We start from the raw sequence: 13253 nt of genomic DNA, 5'->3' as shown, positions 1-13253 counted from the left end.
TTCCATCCTGTTACGTTCGTTTTCCCTTGGTTTTCTCTCTCCTAGCCTGTTATCCATAGTTCCCTCTCTGTCAGTCGAAACGGCTGACCGGTCACTCTGTTCCTGTCGTTATCCCGATTACCCGGGAACACATACGCCCTGATCATTCCGGGTGAGAGCAAGCTGTTCGTACGATCTTCCTCCATTCGGAGGAAAACCTTGCCACCTTCTCTTTCATTCATCCAACAGGCAGATCCTTCTCTCTTTTTCCTTTAGTTCTTCTCCTCTGTCTTGTCTTATGGTTCTGCTTACGGACGAGCACCTGTGCGCTCGGCTGATCGCTCGCCGAATGCAGTTTAGATTTAAGGGAATTGACGATCGAGATTTCGGAGGAGATAACGGGTATCGGAGACTTTTGAGAATTTTTCAGTGTGACTCTTCTATCTTACTTGCAAGCGCTTATTAGTCTTCGTTCTTCCTTTTATAGGTTTATGCATTTTCTTCGTTCCTTTTGTGGGTTCAGAGGTTTTCCTTCTTCCAATGCAGTGGCCTCTGATGCAGCGGGACTTGAGGCATGGTGAACAAACATTGCGAAGAACAGGTGTTATGAATGAAGTTATAACGTTGTTATAAATATAGAATGAAGCGAAGATATCCTGATTACCTTATTTTGTCCTCATTAGTACGGTAGAGTAGATATGGACCGACGATGCGAATCGATTACTTTCTTTCTAAATTGATTATATATTTTTTAATTTAGAATTCTTATAAAATTTCCTAGCTTGATTTACGATCACTATATAATTTCTTGCACATCTGTATATCTTGTTAGAATCCTAGATATTCCTAGATACGTCCCCTATATACTTACAGTATAAAAATTCGAATATACTCTTCGAATGAACTCTGCTAAAATATTTTTAACGTTGTGCCCTGATGCTTGTTTACGTAGGATACTCAGAAGAATCAGACTGCCTCCAAAACGAAATCAGAAATATAGAAAGTTGTACTTATACAACTTTCAAATTCAACTTCGAACTCAGATCTATATTCAGTTCCAAATCTCGTACACTTGTGTATTTTGATATAAATCTAAGGCTTAAACTGATGCAATTAACCTATACAAAGTTTCCAGTTAAAACATTCTGAGCGATATAAAAATTACAATTTGCAATAATAAGGAAGCAGCTCGAATATTTAAACTATATTTAATGGAAGAGAAAGAAAGGTATAGGTTCCGTACTCAAAAATAAAAATACTTCTATTACAAATATTACTATAAATTCGTAGTATGTTTTAAGAAATGATTTAATTTCGTCTAATTTTGATTTGATTTCTGTTAATTCACTCAGATTACTGGAAACTGAAACTATATTCTTCTCCTATCGATTCTTCAAATTCTAATTACAAATTTCAGACTTCAAATTCCATATTCAATTTCAGATCTCTTACATTAGCCCTTACGACCTCGAGTCAAATTTCCCTCCATAATTCATTCCAACGATTAGCACGCAGGCTTTCATACGAAAAGCAATATTTTCCCAAGAAAACCGCTCCTCTGCACGATTTTCCAATTTTTTGTTGTCCATGCAAGCTGAAGGCCTCGATAAACACTTGGAGCAATCACATGTCGCAATAGTATGCCGCGGATTTGTAAACATTGCCGAAAGCAAAAGAGAAGAAAAAAAAAAAAAGAAACATCCTCGGAACGAATCGTGTCGTTTCAACGCTTACACGTTATATTTAACGCGAAGTTTCCAAAAGCTGACTCATGAAATTCCTATATATGTATCTGATAACCAACAAGAGCGGAAAAGATGATAAAATAATTATATGATTTAATGACTCATCCCAATATTTAATATTTGTTCCTCCTTTTTTACGAAACAAGAAAACCTCGTTAAATTGAACGTCTTTCTAATTTAATACACTTGATGTTCGAAGTTTATGAAGATGGTTAGGTTAAGTTTTAGGTACTTTCAGGGACGACAAATAATTATTTAAACAATGGTAGTACTTTCGTTTATTCAGACGTGGTTAGGTAAATTTATCGAAATTTAACCCTAACCTAATTTACTGATAAATTTCCTAACGTCAACTGAATTAAAATAAAAGAACATTATATTCCTATTTATTATTGCGAAAGGAACATTTTTTAATTTGGCGCTTTCTTAGTAAAATAATAAAAAGTATGTTAGTTTGAGATTCATCAAGTGATTTCTCTTTTCAGTGATAAAATGAAACTACTGGACACATGACTGAGTCAAATAATCAAAATTGAGAAAAGTCAATAAACTATGTAATTATAAGACTGCGGATTTCTATGCATTTATAGGAAATTTAAAAGTGCAAAGATGCACATAATACATATAATATGGAAAAACACATATATCAAATAGTCAGAGTATTTATTATGATATTTAGTAGATGATATTTAGCAATTCTACTTACATTCCGCATCTTTCCAGTTTGTGTATATAATAATATAAAAGTCCATAAAAATCAATTTAGTAATTACATGTGAAAGTAAGGCACTCACGTTTTAGAGATCGAGGCTTTGCCTGCTTCCTCCTGGACATAGCAGCGTGACACCTCTTGACTAGCAGATCAGTAGCAACGATTCAGTCACATTTCGGAACACTTCTCAGAACTCGATCCATCTGTGCACAAACCTAACCCAAATCAGCCACACTATGTCCAGTCGTCAACAGTTTTATTTGAATGAAACCGTGATACGAACGACAATTTCGAATAACGAACGACAATCTCGCGTGAATTCGAATGAACGATTACCCGCGCACAGTAACCATGGCGACGGATAGTAACATCTTCGAGAATCGAAAGAAGATCGAGTCGAACAAATGATCGACCAATTTATTTACGATAATTTCCTATATCTTCCATAAGGAACACGAAATAATAAGTTAGAATAATTTATCACTGAGGATATCTGATTATTTTTTGGAAGAATTCGAGTAACGGAAACCACGTGGCCTCACGTGATGGCCTTAAGGAAGATTTCAACGGAACACAACACAAACACAGAACAAACGCGCTCGGAAGACGCGCAACGAATGACACTGTACTTGATACCGCAAAGTCGCTGGTGCAGAGAACCACTGAGATCCTCACTGCACATGCGCACCGTATCTTACTGATAGTGGCCTGCGCAATTCTACCTTTAATGCGGCTGAAATAAATTTATATAGAAAATACAACGCGATATTATTAACGCGTTCATCACTTTCACAGCCCTATATTCGCCGTTGTTTAACGCTTTGAAATATGCTATAGCCGACGATAAATATAAGTGGATACATACTCAATATAGATATCAACGAAGTTTTATTAAGTACAGCTTGTTCGTATAAAAATGTAAATATTAATTTAAATTATTTGATAGGTAATCTGTATGCAATAAGGATATAATAATTAAAATAGAAGTACATAACACTAGAAGTGGTTCGATTAAATATCATTTATATCTACATTCACTACCTGTGAACGTAGATATAACTTACTTTTGTCCACAACTGTATGTTAGAAAATTCCATACAGTGAAAAACAAAAGTATTCGTACAATTGGAATATAAGAGTAAAAAAAGGAATATTTTCTACATTATTAAATATATTTAGATATGTGTAATTATGTATTGTACATTAACACTTGCAGTAGTAAATGGACATAAACAAAAGTTAATTCGTAGATATTATTACACATATATGTATAATATCAATCCTAAAGGCTTGCATGATATAGAAGCGCGGATTTCGCTAAAAATCTAGTATTGTCCATGCCCAATAGATCGCAGGCAATTATATGTCAAAGCTCATAAATATTAACTGTAACACGAACATATCAATTAATAGTACTGTACAAATACTTTCGTTTCAATAATGGAATGATTTAATTAACATTTGTCTGTGTACATTTGTTACTATAAGTACTTAAATATAATAAAAAGATACGTGTTCAAATATATTTAATAGGATAGAATATATATTTTTTAATTCTACATTCAAACTGTACAAATACTTTTGTCTTTGACTGTATGCACGTTTGTTATAATACATTAATAATAATAATAATAATAATAATAATAATAATAATAATAATAATAATAATAATAATAATAACAACAACAACAACAATAATAATAATAATATTGTAAAAATCGTAATCGTGAAACTATATGAGCAGATCATGTTTTTTTGTAAAAATATAAATGTAGAAATAGAGATTCTTTAATGAAATTGAATTTCAATTATTCTTTTCAATATTATCTATAACGTATATTACACATTTTCGTACTTTCTAACCAATTGGTAAAGTATAGGTTAGTAAAAGTAAATTTTTCAGAAATAGAAAATTATTAATTATTCAACTATTTAACTATGAAAGTATTGTGTTTCTTTTATAGTTAATAGTCTTTAGATTTAAATGGTTCTCTAGTAAAATATTACATTTACTACATTAGAAAAAAGGTTAGGCCCCTATTTTGAATTATAATATTATTCTTATTAAATGACATATTTATAACCTACCCATCCTAATAAATAGCTCCTATTTCGAATTAATTAAATTATAGATAAGTGAATTTTTAGAAGTATCACACTTCTAGGAAATTAACAACATAAAAATAGTCAAATATTATAATGCAGTATAAACAAAATGAAACTAATACATACATACGCATAACATACATAGTACTTCTAGAAAATTAATAAAGCAATACTGTGTAAATGTTAAGAAATTTTATGGAACAGATTTGATAATAAACCGAAATAGTATGGAAAAAATATTATGAAATGCTCAATATTTGTGTCATGCTACAATTGCTTTATACCTATGCAATTTCGAAAAATTGAAGAAATATATTAAGATGTAGCTATCTAAGATGTTCTTCTATTTTTTTTGTTTCAATTTGTTTGTTGAAGTTTTCCAGGTAATATGTATTTATCTTAATTTACTTTCCAACATGTTGAAATTGTGTTGAACGGAAGAAATTCTGCATTACCGACGGAGAAGAATCAGCAGAGATATAGCAAATAAAAAATACACAGGTTGATATCTTTGACAGCTCATTGATTTCATAGTTTTGTAAAATTGCCTACGGATTTTGATCGATATATTTCATTTTTGATTTTTTTTTGGTAACTTGTCAAATATAAATAATTTCTTGGTACAGTTAATACTTTGAGACCGTTAAGACATAATAATATAAATAGGTTAGAAATTGAATGTTTAAAGAAAAAGAACGAATAAGACAGTTCCATCTGTAAATTTAATATTAAAGATTAAGTTAATATTTGAATTCAGGAAAAAATATGCTTTCACTGGAACGTATCCCAGATCAAATTGGACATCTAATTTTGACAGAGGATGGAGCTGTATTAACGGTAATATTCTCTTGCTCATTAATTATATAGAAATTGCTATACAATTGTCAGTTAATTTTCTATAAAATCTGAACATTGTATACTTCATTTTAGTCTGGAGGTGAACTGGAAAATGATGAGAGATTTGCAAACATTGTTATAGGATTAGTCACGCTAACCAATAAAGTTGATCCCAAAGCATTTCCTAATAACGAGACTTTTGATAAAATATCAATAACATATCCAGATCATTGTTATATTATTTGTCTCTCAAACAAAAAGATCCACGTAGTGAAAAAAAAATTGATATCCTCAACAACTGCAACTGTAGAACAACCTCTTATTGATGTATAAATGAATATCATCCATTCATGCAAAAATAAAACTGGAATGAAAGTGGAATATGCAAATTTTTTCAATATTACTAATGTTAATAAAAATATGATGATAATAAATTTGTCTTTGTGTTACTTGTTAATGTCTCATTTTTATCCCATTTTTATAAATATTTTTATAAATATTATAAATATTGTATATACTAAATAACATTATAAATTATATTCGTTACATATATACATATTTTTATTACAAATATCTGTGCTATGAATCATTATCTGTATCAGAACTATCATAAGTAACTAACGATGTACTTAACGTACTAGTAGTTGTTTTCGAACTCGAAGGTTCTTGTTGAGTAAGCTTAGGAAGTTTATGTGTTTGATCTGTTTGATTTTTAGTGTTATTGCTTAATACAGAATGTGACGAATGTTTTAGTTTATCTCTAGACCTTACAATAGTAATCAATCGTTTCAAGGGGTTGTGCCCATTCTTTTTTGTATCTGAAACAAAGAAAACAAATACTAAATACTGTGTTACAAAAGCATGCTACAAAAACATATTTTTTATATATACTCTAAATCATTACCTCTTTTATGCATCAGTAGTTTGGCTAATCTTATATCATCTTCGTGTTCATTAACTAAGTCAATATTCAATCCACTTTTTTTAAGCAACACTTGATCCAAACTTTGTTTCTTCTGTAACTCATTTTTTCGTGTCTACAATATAAAATGCTTATCAGCAACCAATTCTCAAAATATTTATAATATAAAACTGGCTATATAAATAATTATATACATAAACATACTCTAAATGCGGAGCGTAATGCACAATTTGAAGAATAATCATCCTTCCATGTAGCATTATTTAATGCTATTGCACTTTCCAAGGAAGAATCTTTTGATTTTGCTATTTTCTTATCTTCTATACCATGTTCCAACTTGTACATAGCATCATCATATAGTCTGCAAGATACTTCTTTTGTTTCTGGTACCACCTGTTCATTTTCTTTAGGATCCCAGCGATTTTCTTGGCGTTTTGCGCCACTCACAATTACATAATCTAAATTCTGTGCAAAAAGATATTTTTTAAAATCCAAGTAACCAAATGTGATAAACAAGCTAGCAAAGGTGACACAAAGACAATGATACTCACTGCTGGATCAGTCTTTATTTCAAAATGATTGTCACAGAGATGACATTTCATACGAAATTGATACAATGGTGTACTGTAATACATTCCAATTTTTTTTTTCTCCGCATTGTAACGAACACCCATTCCTATATGATTGCCACAACCATCACACCATATATTATATGGCATTTCAAATCTGACAATAAGAATACCCATGTGTAATTTACGTGCTCTTTCACGTAGTGCATGAGTACCAAGAAATTTGTTAAGACCACCAACACGGGGATCGTAATCAGGTGGATAGTATAAATTTGTTCCCTTACGTTCTCCCATTGTTCTACAGAATTCAAACAATTGTATAAAAACTTATATTAAATGTACTATTTTACAAAGTATTTTGAGGTTATTTTTATATTATATTTAAGATATGACGGTATTGCTGAATACCTTGATTTCTAATGTGTTTTCAAGACAAAAATAAAACGAATTATTTATATAACTTTTGTTTATTTATATAACACTTTTGCCTGAAGAAAAACTCTGACATAAAAGTACTTCACATTCTTACGTTACGCTGAACCTGAGAACAATTTACGATAAAGCAGGTTAGGCAACTTAATAACACATTTAGACGCATTCTACTGTAACTACTTTTACATTGATATGTTCGTATTACAGTGCTGCCATGCTAACTAATCGAAATTCCATTTTATTATTAATTGGTCACCGCGAAATTTGAAGAAACTAAACTATTACATATCTGTAAAATAGAAAAGATGCTACAAATTTTCTATAAAAATACTTTTTTCAAGAAATGATTAGATATAAGAACACTACTGCAATAATAACAGAATTAATGTAGAAACAGAAAATGTACCTTCTTTATTTTTTGTATAAAAATAGCTTTACATAATACCATTATGTATATTGTAGCCTCCACAATACAAAACACCGCGTCGATTGGTAACATTATAAGTTTTCTTATACGAACTGAATCAAGACAAAAATATAGTTCAAAGCTCTGACTGAAACAGACCTTATTCTATCTCAGACTTCTATTCACTCATCCAATTCGTGGACACGTAATTATACCGTGAAGACTATTATAACACTTATATGACATTATATGACAAATGATAATATATCCTTAAAAAATATATAATCCCATTTATATAAAAAAAAATATAACTTCTTAGCAGATCTTAATCATATATGATGTATGAAATATGCAATGTTATTTTATTCCTAATTTAACTTTTATTTGTATCTGTAGATTTAAAATATAACCTAAGCAACGTAAGTAAATAAAATTATAAACGTAATTATTTTTTGTACTTTATGTTTTAGTGTCCTGCGTAATATAACAATACCAGGAGTACATTATTTCCTTATTGTTTCTCAGATCTTTTCATTTCATAATCAAATCAATGTGAAGCTAATGCTAATTAGATTTAATAAACAATAATGATAAAATATTACTTAACAATATTATATTCATGTATCATAAACTATTATCATTTGAGGACCTTCAGATATCTTCGAAAAACCAAATAATAACTAATCTGTCACAATAGGAAAGATTTTAAAAACATTATAATAAAATTCTATAGTTACTTTACGTATACGATAAGTCTTATAGTGTAATTCATGTATCTTATCTTGTAATTCATGTATCTTGTTTATACATTAAGAGGATGGTATAATAATGTATACTGGTAAAAATTTACAGATAGTACAATATTTCTTCCATGTGATGACTAGGATCATGACGTAAGAACTGAGCCACTAAGAAGGCAAGTTTATGAGCATATTGACAAGGTGCGGGTACCCTTACGGTACCAGACCAATTATAATACATATGACATAACTTATATGTCAATCTTTGCATTTGATCAGCTGTCCAACCTGTGGTGTCTGCAATCACATGGTATGCGCACGGTGTCACCGTACCTTGTCGCACATTTTGAGATATAATGAAAAAGTCATATCTTAACGGATTAGTTACAATATCATCAATGATTGTACCCGGGGGTGGATTTTTCTTATCGCTAAAGATTCGAGTATTAATTCGTTTCGTCACTATCAGGAAGGCAAATTTCATGTATACACCAAATTCATTGTATACAGCTTTTAATTTGTCATGTATTTGTCCTACTTCGTGATCCAATACGTACGGCACTTGGCCCTCGCCAACGCCATCACGATAAAATACAATAAACGATGGGAATTTATTATTCGCTCTTCTATAAGCCTTCAATGCGCTATCGAGATTTGACGAGAACTTATTTGAAAGTTCTTGGCCTACATTATGAGCACTTGTCACGCTATAGTACCGTGTCAAACCTCGATCTAACGAAGCCACCATCGCACCATAATCACGACTTTTGTTACCAGTATCGTGACACACGTCAAAACCGATCACCATCAGATCGATATTTGGCAGGTCAACAGACCAAGGAGAACCACCCAATTTGCAATTCATTTGAATAGCTACTTTCGTAGCTATCGTTCTTACATTCTTGTTTGTAAGATTCTTTTCAAGGAATACTTGCGAGGGAGTATGTCGATCCACAATACACTTTTTCTTAATAGCGCTATAGCGGTCGCTTCTGTTATTCGGTACAACACAGAGGACTAACTCTGGATTAACTTTAGACAGAACACGTTCCAGAAAGTCGGAATAAGCATTAGAGCGTTCATCAACTATTTCGTAATACTTTGGGTAATTTATACTAATACCCATTCCCGAAGCAGCATTTTTAATCAAATGAACAAAATTCTGTAAAATAAAAATACATTGTAGCAACGATTTAATAACGACGAAGAAGTATAATTCTAGAAAATTTTGATATCTTACTTGAACTTCGTCCTTTATTTTATTCGCGTAGATTGTCACCCAAAACTTTAGTTTCTTTGGATTGTATAATGTTTTATTATGTAATTGTCTTGTCCAATCTGCTCCTCTACCCGCGGTAACTACGCATTCTTTACCTAGAAAAATTAATTCTGCATCCAAAACACGCGCCGGGATATCAAGCAACCGGTCAGAAAGTTTCAACTTCCATTGATCTAGCTCGGTTACGATTGCCGGTTCCGAGCGGAGTCTCTTATTGAACTCTATTAATTTCGTCATACGTGAATCTGGACTTACGCGTGTAAATTCTGCCAATGAACGCATTAAACCAAAATTTTCTCTCATCCTATCGGTTAAACCTGCATAGAAATGACTTATCGTAAGATAAAAACATAAAATTAATTATACAAATACAGAAAAAAGTGGAAAAAACACCTGTTGCACGGCATAGTTCAGGAACAAGATATATTAGTTCACATTGGCCAGAGCGACGGTCTCTTGGTCTTGCTCTTGTTATAAGCAATGGTTGACGTTTTTCACGAATCGTAATTCGATATTTATTTTTGTAATAATCTCTATACGTTATCGAATCACCGTTTTTCAGCAGGAATGTTGAATCAGGACCTACATTATAATCTACATCCGATATACGATATGTGTGGTTATTGTAATCAGTAAGTACGACTAAACCAAGAACTAGGCTTTCAAATTCTTTCTAAAGATATGAACCGTTTAATGTAAATATATAATAAAACAAAAATATATAATTAAATCAGGGATATGTTAGTAATCAATATTCTTACCTTATAATTATCATTGCTCTTATGGAAACATTCGTTTAATATATCTAGTACAGTTTGCTGACGCATAACTTTATGTGTAATCTCAGCACACATAAGAATACCGTTTTCGTGTTGTCTTATAGACGTGAGATAGCCGGGCCAAAGTTCCATTCTCTGACCCTGTACGTCTATCTATTTGAATTATAATTGTGTTAAACAATTCATAGGTAATAATATAAATATATAATATAAATATCAAATAATTATAACAATTATTTCTTTACTTTGTCATTTGCGTCATAGTAATCACGCCCCACAATCTGAAGTTTCAATAGTTCTAGGCATCTTCGCATAATTATATTAAAGAATTGAAGATAACCGTGATCGCCCTTCTGCATATCTCCAGTAAGGCGCAAAACAATTTTAATATCGAGTCCATCCGATATTCGCTTAGACCAAAATTCCGTCTTTAGAATTAAATTTATGTTATAGACATTTGTTCATATCTCAACAAAGATGTAGCATACAACGTATAATTTAATTCACTGAAAAATATCTTACTTGTTCCAAACGTTTATTGCTATATAGAACAGTTCCATCAAAAACATATGGTCCTAAAGCATCTTTATGAGATTTGAGCAATCCTTTACGGATAGGATTTCGATCTTCATCTGGATAAAAATCAACTCGGTAGTGGTATAAACACCAATCAGTTGTTGTCACCAACTTAAAATAATTCGTCTGCATCACTATTTCAGTTCCAGATTCGCCTAAAAATTTTAATGCTTATATTATATGTATTTTATGTTTTTCACATAAATATGAAAGTACTAAATGTATTAACCTCTTTTGGTAACTAAATGTTCTGGTCTTGTGACTAATTCTGAGGGATACACACGTCTGCCTCGCATAGCTCCTCTTCCTAACTGACTTCCTCCTGCATCTTCTCCACTACTGCCTGGAGGCACTATAATATATCATGTATATAAATTCATAAAAAAAATTTTCTACATATTTCTCTGTGCTATCAAATAATATAAAGACGGTTTGAAAAATTTGCAGTCTGATAATACATCTCTGGCTGTAAACATTTCAAATCATCTCCAATATATTTGAAAGTAATGTATAAAACAGCATGGAAAATTTATTAATTGCACCTTCCATTCTTCTTTCACGAGGATCTTGTTGAACCTTTTCGGGCCTTTCTGGAATACCCTAAAATAAGATAAAAATATATCTTTGATAACAAAATAACAGTTTAGACCTTTATTATAATGTAAAAAATGAAATGAAACACAAAATACAACAAATGTCATATTGTTGGGATAATTTGTCTAAAAAAGAATGCAATATAAAAATAGCATCATGACAAAAAACGTTTACTAAACAATAATACACACTACTAATCTTCTCTATACCTTTTATCTTTGGATAAATCTTGCTCTACACAAACAAAAAAACGAATGAAATTCAAATTTCATTTATATATACTTTTAAGAAGTATACATGTACTACATGTATACAGTATATACGCATACTTCCTATATATATTCTTTAAAAATGCACATATTTTTCAAAAGTTCTTGAAAAACAAATTATAAATTAACAATATATCATTTTCAGCATGCGATTGAACTTTACTGCACATATTATACGTCATTCTACTCGTTTTGACATGCTGGATGTGAATATCGCAACCATTTCTAATGGAAGTGAGTTTCTCCCCAATTTACTATACTTACTATATGCTATATACACTAATATTATTATACACCAAGAACATATACTAATAAAAATAATACAATACATTTAGAAAATATAATAGAAATTATTTTGTAATCACAAAGACTGCTTTTCTGTTCACATTAGATATATGTATGGGAATGAATCTTCTGCATGTGCCATCAACACTTCTTGAAGCATCTTTGTCTCTTGTTTGTAGAATAGCATCTTGAGTCTAATAACAATTCTAAGAATCACTGAGAATTTTCTTTGAAAGCATTAGCATCATCTTTCTTTCAGCACGTATGCTTGACTTGATTTTAAAGATCAGTAAAGTAGAGAACTGGAAAACTGTATTGTTATGGATTATACAAATGCCCAGTCAACGATACTTACTGCTTAGAAATAACTCATAAAAATTAATATTTCTTCATAAAAAGTTGTTGTGGAAACCAAGAAGGAAACTATATCATTTATTGAAGTATATGTTCTCAAAGAACTAAAAACCAATTGTAAGGTTGAGTTCCTGTCTTATCTCCTTACGTTTAAAATTTAATATGTGAATTATATAAACATATCTCGACATAAACATGTAATGCAGTTAATTCCATACCCAAAACTAATTCACATCAAGGTAGAAAGTATCAAAAAATTTTATGAATATTTCAAAAATATGTAATTTCTACTAAAAACAAAGTAGCATGACATAAAACATGTGCCAAAAGCATAGGGGAACAATGGGTAATCTCTTACTCAGCATGCTGAGATTAACAAATTTATAGTCTCATGTTTCATAAATTACCACTGGTGGATCTTGTGGTACTGAAACTGGTCTTTCCATAGGTGTCCCTGGTGGAAACTTAATGTAGCTCGGAGGATCAGACAGCGTATAAGGCGGAACATTACTTGGAGGTAGAGGTTGATATGAAGATGGAGGAGGTTGAGATTGTGGTGGATGTTGTGGTGGATGTTGGGGTGGATGTTGGGGTGGATGTTGGGGTGGATGTTGGGGTGGATGTTGGGGTGGATGTTGGGGTGGATGTTGGGGTGGATGTTGAGGTGGA

General features: G+C 31.3%; 4 protein-coding genes and 1 long non-coding RNA gene across 13 annotated transcripts in view; 2 read left to right on the top strand and 3 right to left on the bottom strand.

The window, feature by feature from the left end:
- LOC122574635 (zinc finger protein 521) overlaps positions 1-3025 on the bottom strand; it is a 132706-nt gene extending 129681 nt beyond the window's left edge. For all 4 annotated transcript variants that reach the window (XR_006319114.1, XM_043742407.1, XM_043742408.1 and 1 more), the window contains exon 1: positions 2519-3025. Coding sequence is in view for 3 of the 4 variants with exons in the window: in XM_043742407.1 (XP_043598342.1) it covers positions 2519-2558 (40 nt within the window). In the remaining variant the exon portion in view is untranslated. The remainder of the gene's footprint in view (positions 1-2518) is intronic.
- Positions 3026-4716: 1691 nt separating this feature from the next.
- Positions 4717-5828, top strand: LOC122575193 (ragulator complex protein LAMTOR4 homolog). 3 transcript variants are annotated; one of them, XM_043743819.1, is made up of 3 exons: positions 4717-5208; positions 5300-5379; positions 5473-5828. In XM_043743819.1, exons 2-3 carry the CDS (start codon positions 5308-5310, stop codon positions 5710-5712), a joined length of 312 nt encoding a protein of 103 aa, XP_043599754.1. In that variant the 5' UTR covers positions 4717-5208; positions 5300-5307; the 3' UTR covers positions 5713-5828. The 3 variants fall into 3 exon arrangements, with proteins under 3 accessions (XP_043599754.1, XP_043599755.1, XP_043599753.1); XM_043743820.1 differs by having other exon boundaries at positions 4719-5043; XM_043743818.1 differs by having other exon boundaries at positions 4733-5379.
- Positions 5829-5838: 10 nt separating this feature from the next.
- Positions 5839-7431, bottom strand: LOC122575192 (coiled-coil domain-containing protein 130 homolog). Its single transcript, XM_043743817.1, has 5 exons — positions 7279-7431; positions 6853-7168; positions 6506-6766; positions 6284-6416; positions 5839-6197 (listed from the first exon to the last, which is right to left on the bottom strand). The coding sequence occupies exons 2-5, from the start codon at positions 7162-7164 to the stop codon at positions 5959-5961; spliced, it is 945 nt and encodes a 314-aa protein (XP_043599752.1). The 5' UTR covers positions 7165-7168; positions 7279-7431; the 3' UTR covers positions 5839-5958.
- Positions 7432-7684: 253 nt separating this feature from the next.
- LOC122575189 (piwi-like protein Siwi) overlaps positions 7685-13253 on the bottom strand; it is a 7655-nt gene continuing 2086 nt past the window's right edge. For 3 of the 4 annotated variants that reach the window (XM_043743808.1, XM_043743810.1, XM_043743809.1), the window contains exons 2-9: positions 11625-11682; positions 11312-11434; positions 11029-11237; positions 10752-10934; positions 10489-10659; positions 10121-10400; positions 9689-10044; positions 7685-9610 (exon numbers count right to left, since the gene is read on the bottom strand). In XM_043743808.1, the coding sequence (XP_043599743.1) occupies positions 8555-9610; positions 9689-10044; positions 10121-10400; positions 10489-10659; positions 10752-10934; positions 11029-11237; positions 11312-11434; positions 11625-11631 (2385 nt within the window). In that variant the 5' untranslated portion in view covers positions 11632-11682 and the 3' untranslated portion in view covers positions 7685-8554. Of the gene's footprint in view, positions 9611-9688; positions 10045-10120; positions 10401-10488; positions 10660-10751; positions 10935-11028; positions 11238-11311; positions 11435-11624; positions 11683-12991; positions 13169-13253 lie in introns of those variants that run through there. The other variant, XM_043743807.1, reaches the window with a different exon arrangement.
- Positions 10581-13134, top strand: LOC122575195. The gene is made up of 3 exons (XR_006319358.1): positions 10581-10694; positions 12091-12179; positions 12337-13134. It is a non-coding gene; the product is annotated as an uncharacterized LOC122575195 (long non-coding RNA).

Source organism: Bombus pyrosoma, linkage group LG14 (assembly GCF_014825855.1).
Source record: "Bombus pyrosoma isolate SC7728 linkage group LG14, ASM1482585v1, whole genome shotgun sequence".
Lineage (NCBI taxonomy): Eukaryota > Metazoa > Arthropoda > Insecta > Hymenoptera > Apidae > Bombus > Bombus pyrosoma.
Note: the sequence above shows the minus strand (reverse complement) of the source record. Positions and strands in the feature narration are given on the sequence as shown.